This window comes from Taudactylus pleione, unplaced genomic scaffold, assembly GCF_031769625.1.
Source record: "Taudactylus pleione unplaced genomic scaffold, aTauple2 ptg000189l, whole genome shotgun sequence".
NCBI lineage: Eukaryota > Metazoa > Chordata > Amphibia > Anura > Myobatrachidae > Taudactylus > Taudactylus pleione.
The window spans coordinates 11,947,774-11,964,360 of NW_028284591.1; the positions used below are offsets into that span (position 1 = coordinate 11,947,774).

Consider the following 16,587-nt stretch of genomic DNA (forward strand, 5'->3'; position numbering starts at 1 on the left):
AATGGCCCTCTGTCCCTATACACTAGTATCACAGATACCTCCTACTTATCTTCCTTTCCTGGAATGGCCCGGTGTCCCCATACACTAGTATCACAGATATCTCCTGCTTACCTCCCTCTCTCGGAATGGCCCGCTGTCCCTATACACTAGTATCACAGATATCTCCTACTTATCTTCATCTCCCAGAATGGCCCGCTGTCCCCATACACTAGTATCACAGATATCTCCTGCTTACCTTCCTCTGGCGGAATGGCCCGCTGTCCCCATACACTAGTATCACAGATATCTCCTGCTTACCTCCCTCTCACGGAATGGCCCGCTGTCCCCATACACTAGTATCACAGATATCTCCAGCTTACCTTTCTCTCCCGGAGTGGCCCGCTGTCCCCATACACTAGTATCACAGATATATCCTGCTTACCTTCCTCTCACGGAATGGCCCGCTGTCCCCATACACTAGTATCACAGATATCTCCTGCTTACCTTTCTCTCCCGGAGCGGCCCGCTGTCCCCATACACTAGTATCACAGATATATCCTACTTACCTTCCTCTCACGGAAGGGCCCACTGTCCCCATACACTAGTATCACAGATATCTCCTACTTGCCTTCCTCTCCCGGAATGGCCCGCTGTCCCCATACACTAGTATCACAGATACCTCCTACTTATCTTCCTCTCCCGGAATGGCCCGCTGTCCCCATACACTAGTATCACAGATATCTCCTGCTTACCTTTCTCTCCCGGAGTGGCCCGCTGTCCCCATACACTAATATCACAGATATATCCTGCTTACCATCCTCTCACGGAATGGCCTGCTGTCCCCATACACTAGTATCACAGATATCTCCTACTTACCTTTCTCTCCCGGAGCGGCCCGCTGTCCCCATACACTAGTATCACAGATATATCCTACTTACCTTCCTCTCACGGAAGGGCCCACTGTCCCCATACAGTAGTATCACAGATATCTCCTACTTACCTTCCTCTCCCGGAATGGCCCGCTGTCCCCATACACTAGTATCACAGATATCTCCTGCTTACCTTCCTCTCACGGAATGGCCCGCTGTCCCCATACACTATTATCACAGACATCTCCTGCTTACCTTCCTCTTGTGGAATGGCCCGCTGTCCACATAGACTAGTATCACAGATATCTCCTACTTATCTTCATCTCCCAGAATGGCCCTCTGTCCCTATACACTAGTATCACAGATACCTCCTACTTATCTTCCTTTCCCGGAATGGCCCGCTGTCCCCATACACTAGTATCACAGATATCTCCTGCTTACCTCCCTCTCCCGGAATGGCCCGCTGTCCCTATACACTAGTATGACAGATATCTCCTACTTATCTTCATCTCCCAGAATGGCCCGCTGTCCCCATACACTAGTATCACAGATATCTCCTGCTTACCTCCCTCTCACGGAATGGCCCGCTGTCCCCATACACTAGTATCACAGATATCTCCTGCTTACCTTTCTCTCCCGGAGTGGCCCGCTGTCCCCATACACTAGTATCACAGATATATCCTGCTTACCTTCCTCTCACGGAATGGCCCACTGTCCCCATACACTAGTATCACAGATATCTCCTGCTTACCTTTCTCTCACGGAGCGGCCCGCTGTCCCCATACACTAGTATCACAGATATATCCTACTTACCTTCCTCTCACGGAAGGGCCCACTGTCCCCATACACTAGTATCACAGATATCTCCTACTTACCTTCCTCTCCCGGAATGGCCCGCTGTCCCTATACACTAGTATCACAGACGTCTCCTGCTTACCTTCCTCTGGTGGAATGGCCCGCTGTCCACATACACTAGTATCACAGATATCTCCTACTTATCTTCATCTCCCAGAATGGCCCTCTGTCCCTATACACTAGTATCACAGATGCCTCCTACTTATCTTCCTTTCCCGGAATGGCCCGGTGTCCCCATACACTAGTATCACAGATATCTCCTGCTTACCTCCCTCTCCCGGAATGGCCCGCTGTCCCTATACACTAGTATCACAGATATCTCCTACTTATCTTCATCTCCCAGAATGGCCCGCTGTCCCCATACACTAGTATCACAGATATCTCCTGCTTACCTTCCACTGGCGGAATGGCCCGCTGTCCCCATACACTAGTATCACAGATATCTCCTGCTTACCTCCCTCTCACGGAATGGCCCGCTGTCCCCATACACTAGTATCACAGATATCTCCAGCTTACCTTTCTCTCCCGGAGTGGCCCGCTGTCCCCATACACTAGTATCACAGATATATCCTGCTTACCTTCCTCTCACGGAATGGCCCGCTGTCCCCATACACTAGTATCCCAGATATCTCCTGCTTACCTTTCTCTCCCGGAGCGGCCCGCTGTCCCCATACACTAGTATCACAGATATATCCTACTTACCTTCCTTTCACGGAAGGGCCCACTGTCCCCATACACTAGTATCACAGATATCTCCTACTTACCTTCCTCTCCCGGAATGGCCCGCTGTCCCCATACACTAGTATCACAGATATCTCATGCTTACCTTCCTCTCACGGAATGGCCCGCTGTCCCCATACACTAGTATCACAGACATCTCCTGCTTACCTTCCTCTGGTGGAATGGCCCGCTGTCCACATACACTAGTATCACAGATATCTCCTACTTATCTTCATCTCCCAGAATGGCCCTCTGTCCCTATACACTAGTATCACAGATACCTCCTACTTATCTTCCTTTCCCGGAATGGCCCGCTGTCCCCATACAGTAGTATCACAGATATCTCCTGCTTACCTCCCTCTCCCGGAATGGCCCGTTGTCCCTATACACTAGTGTCACAGATATCTCCTACTTATCTTCATCTCCCAGAATGGCCCTCTGTCCCTATACACTAGTTTCACAGATACCTCCTACTTATCTTCCTTTCCCGGAATGGCCCGCTGTCCCCATACACTAGTATCACAGATATCTCCTGCTTACCTCCCTCTCCCGGAATGGCCCTCTGTCCCTATACACTAGTATCACAGATATCTCCTACTTACCTTCCTCTCACGAAATGGCCCGCTGTCCCCATACACTAGTATCACAGATATCTCCTACTTATCTCCCTCTGCCGGAATGGCCCGCTGTCCCCATACACTAGTATCACAGATATCTCCTACTTACCTTCCTCTCCCGGAATGGCCCGCTGTCCCCATACACTAGTATCACAGATATCTCCTACTTACCTTCCTCTCCCGGAATGGCCCGCTGTCCCCATACACTAGTATCATAGATATCTCCTACTTACCTTTCTCTCCCGGAATGGCCGCTGTCCCCATACACTAGTATCACAGATATCTCCTACTTACCTTCCTCTCACGGAATGTCCCCCTGTCCCCATACACTAGTATCACAGATATCTCCTACTTACCTTCCTCTCACGGAATGGCCCGCTGTCCCCATACACTAACATCACAGATATCTCCTACTTACCTTCCTCTCCCAGAATGGCCCGCTGTCCCCATACACTAGTATCACATATATCTCCTACTTACCTTCCTCTCCCGGAATGGCCCGCTGTCCCCATACACTAATATCACAGATATCTCCTACTTACCTTTCTCTCCCGGAATGGCCGCTGTCCCCATACACTAGTATCACATATATCTCCTACTTACCTTCCTCTCCCGGAATGGCCCGCTGTCCCCATACACTAGTATCACATATATCTCCTGCTTACCTTTCTCTCCCGGAATGGCCCGCTGTCCCCATACACTAATATCACAGATATCTCCTACTTACCTTCCTCTCCTGGAATGGCTGCTGTCCCCATACACTAGTATCACAGATATCTCCTACTTACCTTCCTCTCCCGCGGAATGGCCCGTTGTCCCCATACACTAGTATCACAGATATCTCCTACTTACTTTCCTCTCCTGGAATGGCCCGCTGTCCCCATACACTAATATCACAGATATCTCCTACTTACCTTTCTCTCCCGGAATGGCCCGCTGTCCCCATACACTAATATCACAGATATCTCCTACTTACCTTCCTCTCCCGGAATGGTCGCTGTCCCCATACACTAGTATCACATATATCTCCTGCTTACCTTCCTCTCCCGGAATGGCCCGCTGTCCCTATACACTAATATCACAGATATCTCCTACTTACCTTCCTCTCCTGGAATGGCCGGCTGTCCCCATACACTAGTATCACTGACATCTCCTGCTTACCTTCCTCTCCTGGAATGGCCCGCTGTCCCCATACACTAGTATCACATATATCTCCTACTTACCTTCCTCTCCCGGTATGGCCGCTGTCCCCATACACTAGTATCACAGATATCTCCGGTGTCCAGCGGAAGGAGCTGGGCAGGGGCGGAAGGATGTGAAATTATCCCTTTTCGCGACCCGGCGATTCAGCAGAGCCGTATCAGGGCGAATATGCCACAAGGACCAAGAAGCTGATCTGCAGACATGTCGTAAGGATGCCCAGGACAGCTATCTGGCTGATCTACTGGATGCAGGACAAATACAGGTGTCAGGCGGCAGCAACGTTAGTGCCCTTTAGGCCTTGCGCTCTGGGTTGCAGCACCGCCCTGGCATTCAGCATACTGCTGTAAATTTAGCGAAGCAAAGCACTTTTAGTGGAGTTACATTTCATGATCCTGATTACAATGTATTATATTTAAAATTTATGGACAGGATGTACTAAGCATCGCTTCCATGATGCGGTACATCCTGCCTCTGTTTGGGTACATACCGTGGTAGATTACCGCGGTATGTACCTAGAAATGCGATTTACATTGCAAAGGACAGCTGTCCTGAAAAGAGATGTGATCAGATCCCATTCAGGGTAAGTTTCCCGGTAAGAAGCCCATAGGCTTCTATTGGGTAACGCCATCTGAAGGTGATGTTACCTACCTAGATGAATGTATCGCATGCCGGTGCTTTGTACATATGTAAAATGCGGTAAAACACCCGTCTGGGGTTTTATCGCATTTTCAGCTTTAGTACATCCCAGCCTCTATCTGATCAGTATTAACCCTACTGTGTATGTACGTACGTATGGTAGGATATATAGGGCGGGATGTACTACAGATGAAAATGCGGTAAAGCCCATAGGCTTCTATAGTTTAACGCCACATCGAGGTGGTGTTACATTTGGGGAATGCGGTCAAATCCCGAAAATTGCATTTTCGAGGGTTTTACCGCATTCCCCAAATGTAACACCACCTTGAGGTGGCGTTAACTTATAGAAGCCTTTGGGCTTCTTATCAGGACGCTCTTCCTTGGGAGGGAAGTCCCTCTGTCGGGAGTCATCGCAAACAACAGTTCTTATCGGGAAAGCTGTCCTTTGCGATATTTTTGGCACACACCGCAGTATGTACCCGAAGACATGGGGGATGTACCACTTTGTGGATGCGATGCTTAGTACATCCCGCCCATAGGGCATGATTCAGTAAGTATCGCTATTACGATCACAATAGCGATCACGCACGCAGTCTCACTGTTAAGATATGCTAATGATTGCAATGCCATACGCAGCCTAACATAAGGACGCCCACATCCCCTTACATCCGTAATACTTCGCAAAATAGCGAAACCATCGGTACAAGCGAGTACCATCACAGCCTTACGCACACTTGCACAAGCTCTGACCTCACTCAGGAATTGCTAACCTCATCACACGCAGTGAAAGCCCAAGCTGCGTATGGCATCGCAGTGGCTAATTTATGCACGCCCCTGCAACGGCGTTCAAATGCACTGGCACGCCTGCATTTCGCCAACCCCCCACACCCCCCCGTCACCACCCTCAAACGGTCTCTTCCTGTCAATCACTCTGCGATGGGTCTGCGTAGTCACTGCAATCGCTGTACCGCTTGCAGGGGCTGCTTCGCAGGACGTAGCAATCGGCCGATTGCGCTCGTAATTGCAATGGCAATCATTGCTGAGTCAGGCTCATAGAGTGTAAGCTCCACTGGGACAGGGACTGATGTGAATGGCCAGATATTCTCTGTAAAGCGCTGTGGAAATTGTGGGTGCTATATAAGTAACTGATAAATATAATAAATAAATAAATAAATGAATACAAATATTAGTTGATATCTCCTATTATATGTGAAGGAAAGGGAAGTAATTCCCTCTAAACACACGTTTTATCTATTGAAGAGCAATATCTTCAATCAGTCAGTGCTACACATCTGCTTTAATACGGCTACTTCTCCATTTCAATCCTGTGCGGTATAAGTTGCCAAAAGTTTATTACAAATATTATACTGTGCTGCCTGACAGGAGATTCCTGTGTGCACAATGGTGGCAGCCATTTTCTAAGCCAAAGCAATAGGTGAGCAGCTTGCCATTTCTCTAAGGCATCACAGAATGGTGCAGGTTGGTGGCAGCCATTTTGTGGAATGAACCAATATTCGGCTGCAGTCCCGATGATTTTCCTGAGCCCTAGAAAATCGATGTGTTGCGTTTAGTCAGTCTACAAAATGGTTGTCCATAAAGTACCAACCAATCAGCATCTAACTGCCACCTGTGGGTCTGATTCAGAAATGGGTGCAGCTCACATCACCTGAGGAGAAAAGATGCCTCCTGACAGCATTGCAGATCTGAGTGCTGCGTCCGAAGGTTTGACACATCTCCCCCTTAGGGCGGGATGCAGCAAAGGTAGAAATGCGGTCAAACCCTAAAATGCAGGTTTGACCGCATTTCTCATATGCACCAAACCCCTGAATGCGATGCACTCCGGGGCTTGGATGCAGTGGGTAAACCCATCTTCTTGAAGACGTTGCCCTGGGGTTGATGGGAGGGATCCGATTAGATCCCTTACAGGGATGAAGCATTCCGGTACTTTGCACATATGGGGAATGCGGTAAAACTCCTGAAAACTGAATTTTTAGGAGTTTTACAGCATTTTCTTCTTTAGTACATCCCGCCCTATCTCTCTTGAAGGATTGAAGCATCGTCCCTATGGAACGGTGGGAGGGAAGCCCACTACGGACAGAATTTTTGACCCCTCAGTTCCTATAATCTGGTTTCCTAATGGTCATGTAAGTGTGAGAATCATTTTCACGTGATCAGATCAAGCTGCAGAGTCATATTTAGCCTCTTTCAAAATATTTCAGTAAATGTCCCCCGGGCCCAACAAGTGTAGTGCAGACCACAGTGAGAGCGGTCAGCACTACACATTAACAAACACACAACCGTCAGACAGACTCTCATTGGCTGCTGCATCCACGGAGGGAGCCGGCTGGAGGTCACTAATGAGCTCCGCCTTCCGGCTCCCCCCGCATCGGGTGATGGGAGAGACGTCATGACTTCTCTCCCATAGTGCAGAAGAGCGGACCGGGAGGAGCAGACAGTGGCGGTCGCGGTAGGAGCGGGGATTCAGGTAAGTTGTGTGGTGTTTTTTTTGTGTGTGTGTAAGGGGGAACTGACACTGGCACAGCATAGGGGGGGGCGCTACTAGGGGCACTGTATAGGGAGGCTGCTAATGGGGACACTGGTCAGGAGGGTGGCCGCTACCGGGGGCACTGTATAGGGGGGCTACTACTGGGGACAATGCATAGGGGGGACTACTACTGGGGGCACTGCATAAGGGGGACTACTATTGGGGGCAATGCATAGGGGGGACTTCTACTGGGGGCAATGCATAGGGAGGACTACTACTGGGGGCACTGCATAGGGGGGACTACCACTGGGGTCAATGCATAGGGGGGACTACTGCTGGGGCACTGCATAAGGGAGACTACTATTGGGGGCAATGCATAGGGGGGACTTCTACTGGGGGCAATGCATAGGGAGGACTTCTACGGGGGGCACTGCATAAGGGGGGCTACTACTGGGGGCAATGCATAGGAGGGACTACTACTGGGGGCAATGCATAGGGGGGACTACTACTGGGGGCACTGCATAGCGGGGACTACTACTGAGGGCAGTTCATAGGATGTCTACTACTGGGGGCGGTCTACTAATGAGGGCAATGCATAGGGGGGATTACTACTGGGGCAATGCATAGGGGGGACTACTACTGGGGGCAATGCTTAGGGGGAACTACTACTGGGGCAATGCATAGGGGGACTACTACTGGGAGCACTGCGTAGGGGGGACCACTTCTGGGGGCACTGTATAAGGGGCACTACTGGGGGCACTGCATAGGGGGACCACTACTGGGGGCACTGTATATGGGACACTGCGCAGGGGGGCCCAAAGCATATTCTTGCACCTGGGCCTACCACTCTCTAGTTCCGCCACTGTTCCTTACCATTCCATATGCACCTTATTGTCCCCAGTAGTATATCCACTTATGCAGTGCCCTCTGTTGTAGTGCCCCTTATACAGTCCTCCCAGTAGTGTCCCCAGTAATGTCCAATATATAGTGCCCCTAGTAGTGTCCTTTACGTAGTGCCTCCTATGCAGTGCCAATTATACAGTGCCCCTTATATAGTGCCCCCAATAATGCCCCCCATGCAGTGTCTTTTACACATAAAAAAATAGACGCACACAGAATCCCCGCTCCTGCCGCACCCGCCTCTGTCTGCTGCGCTGCTCCCGTCCCGCTCGGCAGTGGGCAATATGGGAGATCTCCCTTCACCCAGTGTGGAAGACGGAAGGCGGAGCTCATGAGTGAGCTCCTCCCTGGCTCCGGCACTGGGTGCAGCAGCGAATAAGAGTCTGCCTGACTGTCATTGGCTGCAGTGCTAAAACAAACACACCGTCGTGTTTCAGTCTAGAGTGCCGCAGAACGCACGTGCCCTAGACTGGTGCTGACGCACCCCTGCCCCTCTCGACACCCCCCCCACACACACACGTTATGCCCAGGGCCAGCTCCAGGGGTCGGAGCACCCTGTGCCGGCCCTCTCCAGTGCGCCCTATCGACCGAAAATGGAGGCGTGGCCTAATTACCATAGGCCACGCCCCCTATGTGATGTTATTAGGAGGCGTGTTCACCTTCAAATAACGTCAGGCTGGGAGGAGCCTCACTAGCTGGGCTTCCCCCAGCCCTCTCCCGTCACGCGCGCATGCGCACAGCATCCATTCAGAGTCTCCGGGGTCCGGTGGTGGGGGTCCCCAACCTCCCGATTTGACCGTCCGCGGGCCACTTCGGCCCATGGGTGGAACAGCGGGACAGTACTTTCCCGCTGATATCGGGATGTTGGGGAGGGGTGCGCCCTCTATGAGTGGCACCCCTGTGCGACAGCACTGGTCGAACACCCCTAGAGCCGGCCTTGGTTATGCCACTGCAGGGGAAAGCCTCAGTGATACGGAATATGTCGCTCTTCATGGATGGTTAGGATCAGTTGTAGCAGCTGCAAGCGATCACTTTACTTTGTGCTGCTGGACCATCGATGCACTGCTGTGCACAGGCGATCAACAGACCATGCATCCGCAAGTGGCTATTATTAGGTAAATCTCACAAAACTTTTGGAGGCTGCTATCGCGCTCGGAAACAGGGTTACCGCAGCAGATATTCCACAAAATGTGTTTAGTAAATATGCCCCTAAGTATCTATAGTCAAGTTACGGTATTCCGAGAAATCCTTGAAATTCCACCCAGTAAAACCAAGTGGTTAAATGCTCTGAGTGACAGAAAGGCTGATGTCCACCATGGCCATGTATTGCTCAATGGCTGACCTTTAATTTTCTCTCTACGCCTCTGTCTTGGGCCATGAGTACTTCGCTCCTCCAGGAGCTCTGAGGTCACAGATCTATTTCAGATCAGAACCACAGCAGCCCCTCCCCCCATAATAATCGTTTAACATTGCTACCCAAATTTTACCCTATGTGGGCATGATTCATATAAATGCCGACTTGAGACTTGAGTATGTTGACACTAAATGAAGAGCATTAAACTCCCACCCACCCAGACGCCCATGATTGCGAATTCTCACCTGCAGGATTATCTCCTGTGCTGCTTCCAACCATATTCACCCAGCCTCCCAGCCGTTCAACATGCTCATAACACTATACATTTATAGCGCTCTATGGCCCTGTAGGTAATCTACGTTCTACGGAACCCTTGTGGAATAATAGTAATAATAATAGTAAAGGTTTGCTTGAACATTTAGATATTGGAAGCTACTGCGCGATGGTACATGAGGATTTTGTCTTTTTTCAATCTATTATTTTTTTTTTTTTGGCAGAAATTGATAATATCGGCCAGTGTCACATCCAGCTGGCGCAGACGCTACGGGATGAGGCCAGGAAGATGGAGGAGTTTAGAGAGCGACAGAGGCTGGAGCGCAAGAAGGTAAGAGACGTTCATTCATGACAATGGCAGCATTTGCGCAGTCTTATTTGGGAATAAAGGTGCGTACACACTAGACGATTCGCTCCATGAGCGATATCGTCTAGTGTGACTCCTGGCAGGGGTGTGGTCAATGTCTTTAATGAACGATATCATGAGCGATATCGTTCAGTGCCGGGCACCCTCTCTCATCCCTGAACATTCAACAACCTGACAATATCGCCCGGTTGGCCTGCATGTTCGGATGATGAACGACAATGACCAACGACCTGCGGGAGCGCGCATCGTTGGTCGTTCATCGTTTTAGCGTACACACTGGCCGATATAGTGAACGACTGAACGATAACGATGTAGTTATTGTTCAGTCGTTTAAAATATCGGCAAATCTTTACGCACCTTAACTTTTTTCACAGTGCAGCAAAGTGTCTTTGATATATACAGTATATATATATATATATATTTTTTTATTTTTTGAGGGAGGGGCAAAATGTGACTCTTTCATTTGGTAGCATATATTAATAAATATGTTTTTACATTTTTACTATATAAGTAGCAGTATATTCTTATATGATATTTGTACGCCTTTATTAAAGAGATGACAACATTACATGTCAACAATGATGTATTAGCTTTTCGGGTAGTCACCCCCGGAAGACTGGGTGGATCTCCTGTATCCTGGCCACTTCCTAATGAAGTGGGCAGGATGTAGCGTTAATACCGGGAATCGCGGGTACGTAGGGAGGGAGCAGGGTTAAAATAATGCAAATGTGCGTAATTTTTTAACTTAACCCTCGATGAATATTGCCAGGCAGGGCCTTATGATGTGAGGGTCCGGCTTTTCCCCCCCAGAGTGGTCAGCTGCTTCGTCTCTCTGGGCTTCTCCTGGAGAGGAGCACTTCAACAGGTGGCAGCAAGCATGTGGTGATGTTGTGTCAAGTCGCTTATACATGTATCATAGGCCCTAGTGTTCATTCTAGCACCCTGCACCTGTCATAACCTGTGCAGTTCCTCTTTCCTGCCTGGGGTGTCACTCTCTGCTCTGCTGCTTCTAGCTCACTCTGGTCTATAGATCAGAGGTTTGTGGCATCAGCTGATTGTGCTAGAAACACCAGAACAAAGAGCGACACCCCAGGCAGGAAAGTGGAACTGCATGTGCTGTGACAGGTGCAGGGTGCTAGAATTAACACTAATAGGGAAACTTGTAACTCATCAGTACCTAGTCTGCTAACGTCATGTCTGGATGACATTTCCAAAACAAAAGCATTGCAAATATTCACTAAAGTTTATTAATTTAGGTAAGCAAACAATATATTATATATATGATGTAAAGCATAAGAGAATATTATCTATCTATCTATCTCATATCTATCTATCTATATATCTCATATCTATCTATCTATCTATCTATCTATCTATCTATCTATCTATCTATCTATCTATCTATCTATCTATCTCATATCTATCTATCTATATATCTCATATCTATCTGTCTATCTATATATCTCATATCTATCTGTCTATCTATCACTTAAAGTGGTCCTAGAGAAGTGGTTAAATCCCCCCCCCCAGGCGTTTTGTAAGAAAAGGGACAGTGCGTCGTATGCGCGTGCTGAAAAAGGGGCGTGGTCTTTAAACAGGGGCGTTTAAAGTATTCCCAATTCAAATTATGCCACACAGTAGCACAATCTTGATTCACCCAATTCACATTGTCCCTTATTCATGTATGACACACAGCAGTAGTGCCCCTTATGCAGTTCCCATTGTAGCGGTGCCCCTTATGCAGTGCCCACGGTAGTGGTAGTGCCCCTTATGCAGTGCCCCCAGTAGTGGTAGTGCCCCTTCTGCAGTGCGCGCAGTGGTAATGCCCCTTATGGAGTGCCTCCAGTAGTGGTAGTGCCCCTTATGCAGTGCCCACAGTGGTAGTGTGCCTTATTCAGTGACCCCAGCAGTGGTGCCCCTTATGCAGTACCCCCAGTAGTGGCTGTAGTAATGCTCCCTTTAGAAGTAATGCCCCCAGTAGTAATGCCCCCTGTAGTTGTGCCAAAAGCATTGCCCCCTGTAGTAATGTCCCCATTAGTAGTGCCCCCTGTAGTAATTCCCCCAAGTAAATGCCCCCCATAGTAGGGCCCCCAATAGTAATGCCCGCCTGTAGTAATGCCCCAAATATGAAGCCGCTTACACAAAAAAACACCAAAAAACAATACTTACCTTAAGCCCCACTCCCGTGTCCGCGTCCGTCTGGCTGGCCGCTCCACGGAACTATGGGAGAAATGTCATGACGTCTCTCCCAGAGTGCACAAGTGTGAGCTCCAGCATCCGGCTGGCGCTGCAGGGAGGGAGCTGGGCGACCGCTGGTAACAAAATCTCAGCGGGTGCCTGGCAAATGGCGCCTCCCTGCGGCGCCGGGGTTAGGTGGGTCAGAGGAGGCGGAACTGGTTTCATCTCCGAATAGAAGTGAACACAGTTCTGCCTCGTTCCGGCTCACGTTAACCCCTGTATCTGTCTATCTTATTTCGGCCTAGAGAGTCATTTGTCAGCACTCCAATGGAGAAGGGTCTGAGTGATCTGATAAACTTCCCTGCATTATGGTACGAGTCATAATAATGAAATAATATATGAGAACATAAAGCCAGGAATCCTGCCATGCGTGAGCAGAGTGTTAGTGTTTTCTCTTACACCATCAGTCAGTATGATGAAGTAAAACACACACTGCTATCAACAGATCTGTATCACAAAGGGGAACTGTATGTAACTGATGTTCATATGGAAATACTGATAGTACCGTGGGGCCGGTCATGTATGAGAACATACTTCCTGCACTATATTCACCGCTGATGAACATGAATATAAAATGCTTCAGTGATATTACATTGCAGAGATTATTGATGGTGACACTGGGCCTGATTCAGACCCGCTCGCAAGCGCTTGAGCGCTCGCAAGAGGGTCGATGGTGGGCTCTGTGCATGCGCAGCGGCCGCACTGTGCGTGCGCAACCCCAGAGCAAGAGACAAATTCTCTCGCTCCGTGGCACACTACAAAAGGGGCGGCTGTCGCCCCGTTTTGTAGGTGTGGCAGGGGGGTGGCTTCACAAATGCAGGCGTTCCCAAGCGAACGCCTGCCGTTTGTGGGTGGCCCCACTGACATCACCAGTGATGTCAGTGGGAGAGCTTCCGGCTCTATTAGAGCCAGAAGCTCTCTGGGGCTTGCGGAAGACGAGACCCTACCACAAGGGTCTCGTCGCAAGCCCCGATGGTCGCAATGGTCTTGACCATCGCGACCATCATCCTGGCCGCTCGCAATAGCTGTGGGTGGTCACCCACTGCTATAGGAGCGGCCAGGAGGCCGCACAAAAAAACAAAAAAAATGCCTTGATTCAGAGCGAGCGCTTTTTCAGAGCGTCCGTCTCTGAATCAGGCCCACGGTGCAGACCCCAGATCACTGCCGGTGACACGGTGCAGACCCCAGATCACTGCCGGTGACACGGTGCAGACCCCAGATCACTGCCGGTGACACGGTGCAGACCCCAGATCACTGCTGGTGGTGACACGGTGCAGACCCCAGATCACTGCTGGTAGTGACACGGTGCAGACCCCAGACTTTGGATCTCTTGTGGTGACACAGTGCAGACCCCAGATCATTGGTGGTGATGTGATACCCACATATGTCTGTGCTGTGTCACTGGGCAGGTAGTCGCTGCAGTTGCGGTTGAACTGAGTCAGGAGCCGCATTTGGAACTACAGCCCCCACAATGCCTAGGGGCTGGCCAGAGTATATACCTGCGCACTTTTGTAGAAGGAAACACTGAAGTGTCCAGAGAATTCCACCGGGTGGAATCAAGACGGAACACGAGACTGTAGCGCTGTTGAGAGAAATGTGAGAGAGGGAGTCATAATACAGACCCACTGAGAGCTGAGGAACAGGTCTTTGTTGCCAGGCAACCATACGAGGTGCTAAGCCCGGATCAGGTACATGCCGGTAAGCCAGTGGCGGCTGGTCAGAACGGAGCCATACTTCTGAGCTGTAAGAACCGTTTGAGTTGTATTAAAGCATACAGAGGGGATATAGATGTGTCCCTTCTTACTGTTGCTACAGTCACTTCCTCTTGTGCGCCAGGTCACATGCAACTAGGATGCTGAGCGTCTTTTTCACTCAAAATGTGCTTATTCCCATAAATAAAACACATAGAAGCGACAAAACTACATTCCTAATATACACTTATCAATTTGGTGTGCGACATGTGAACATCTGTGTGCAACTGAGGCTGAATCCGTGTGAAAAGAGCTTCTATGCCAGTGACCATGGCTGTTCCTCATGTCAAGTTCCGTCGTATCATCTACGAGTTTGTACATCTGTAAAACCAATTCATGTGCTCAGTTTGGCGTCTCTGGTACACTCTGAGCTGAGCCTGCAATGTGCCTAAGATACCAAATATAAAGAACAATATGGTACGCTACTGCTGTCAGTGCATCTCAAACTTAAAGTTTGAAGAACAATGTTGCAGATTTGCCCAGCATAAAGCTGGGCAAATCTGCAATATTATTCTTCAAACTTTAATAATTAATAGTATAACATTTAAATCCTGCTGTTCTGTCTTTACGGTGTCTGGGGGGTGGGAATTCTTGTCTCTCTGTTGTAGAACTGTGGCCGCTGAGCCACAAAATTCTCTGCCTCTGAACTCCTTACCCTCACATCTTCATTTGGTCTCTCCCAATGGACCTCCTCACCCTCCCATGTGAGTGGGCACCCACTTGATCTGGTCTTCTATCACCGTTGTGATATTTCTCATTACTCTAATTCCCCATTCCCCCTCTCTCACCTTCTCTCTTTTAACATATCCCTCTCTCCTTCCCTTCCTCTACCTCCTAAGGCCACCATCACTAAGCGTAACATTGACGCTATTGACACTGTTGCTTTTTCCTCCCTGCTGGACTCTCTTCTCTTCCCTCTCTCTCTCCTGCCCTAAACAAGCCACTTCCCTGTACAATGCCACCCTTACTTCTGCTCTTGACTCTGTTGCTCCAGCGATCACTACTCATCCCCGCAAATCCACACCACAACCCTGGCATTCCAAATACACCAGATACCTGCAAAAGTGTTCACAAACCGCCGAGCGACAGTGGAGAAGACCACGCTCTCAGGCAGACTTCCTCCATTTCAAATTCATGCTGTCATCCTACAGTGCTGCCCTGTCCCTCTCCAAACAGTCATATTTCAAAAACCTCATTTCCTCCCAGTCCTCAAACCCCCGGCGTCTCTTTGCCACTTTCAACTCCCTCCTCTGCCCACCCCTCCTTGTCTCCATCACTTACTCTCTACCCTTGACTTTGCCACCTACTTTACTAAATTGACTCCATACATCAGGACATCATATATCACCAGACCCTCAGCTCTCCTCCCCATCCTTTCCCTGGCCACCTCTCCCCACCCATCTTACCAACTTAGACATCCTCCTCGACTATATCTAGAGAGGAAGTCTTGGCCCTCATCCGGTCTTCCCCTACTTCCACCTCCCTCCTTGACCCTATCCCTTCCCGCCTCATCCACTACCTTTCTCCCTCTGCCTGTTCCCATCTGCCCACTTTTGTCTCCAAACTCCTTGAGCATATTGTTTACAACCGCCTTACCACCTTTCTTTCCTCCCACTCCCTCCTTGACCCTTTTCAGTCTGGCTTCCATTCTCTACACTCCATTGAAACTACCCTCACGAAAGTCAGCAATAACCGCCTTGCTGCCAAATCCAAGGGCCACTACTCCCTGCTCATTCTCCTTGACCTCTCTACTGCTTTTGACACTGTGGACCACCCTCTACTGCTGCATATCCTTCACTCCCTTGGTCTATGTGGCACTGCCCTCTCCTGGCTGTCCTCCTACCTCTCTGATCGTTCCTTCTCTGTCTCCTCTCATGACTCCTCTCCCCTCCCCCCCGACTTCCACTAACAGTAGGCGTTCCCCAAGGTTCTGTTCTCGGACCTCTCCTTTTCTCCCTATATACTGTATGTCCTCTTTATGTGAACTCATCAGCTCCTTTGACCTCCATTATCAACTCTATGCTGATGATTCTCAGATCTACCTTTCCTCTACTGACCTCTCCCCCTCTCTCCTCACTCGTATCTCCAACTGTCTTTCTGCTATCTCTTCCTGGATGTCCCAGCGCTTTCTTAAAATTAACATGTCTAAGACTGAGCTAATCATCTTCCCCCCTCCCACATCACCTCACTTACCACTATTTCTTTATCAATTGATGGCACAACTATCTCCTCTATTCCCCAAAGTGCGCTGTCTTGGAGTTATCCTGGACTCCTCCCTCCACATATTCAGCACCTCTCAAAGTCCTGTCTTTTACATCTCAAAAATATTTCGAAGATCAG

At 49.4% G+C, this 16,587-nt stretch overlaps 1 protein-coding gene across 1 annotated transcript in view; it reads left to right on the plus strand.

The window, feature by feature from the left end:
• The window catches only part of PSTPIP2 (proline-serine-threonine phosphatase interacting protein 2), a 177,303-nt gene that overhangs the window by 130,134 nt on the left and 30,582 nt on the right, over positions 1-16,587 (plus strand). Inside the window, exon 5 of the mRNA XM_088476514.1 lies at positions 10,116-10,222. Coding sequence (XP_088332640.1) covers positions 10,116-10,222 — 107 coding nt within the window. The remainder of the gene's footprint in view (positions 1-10,115; positions 10,223-16,587) is intronic.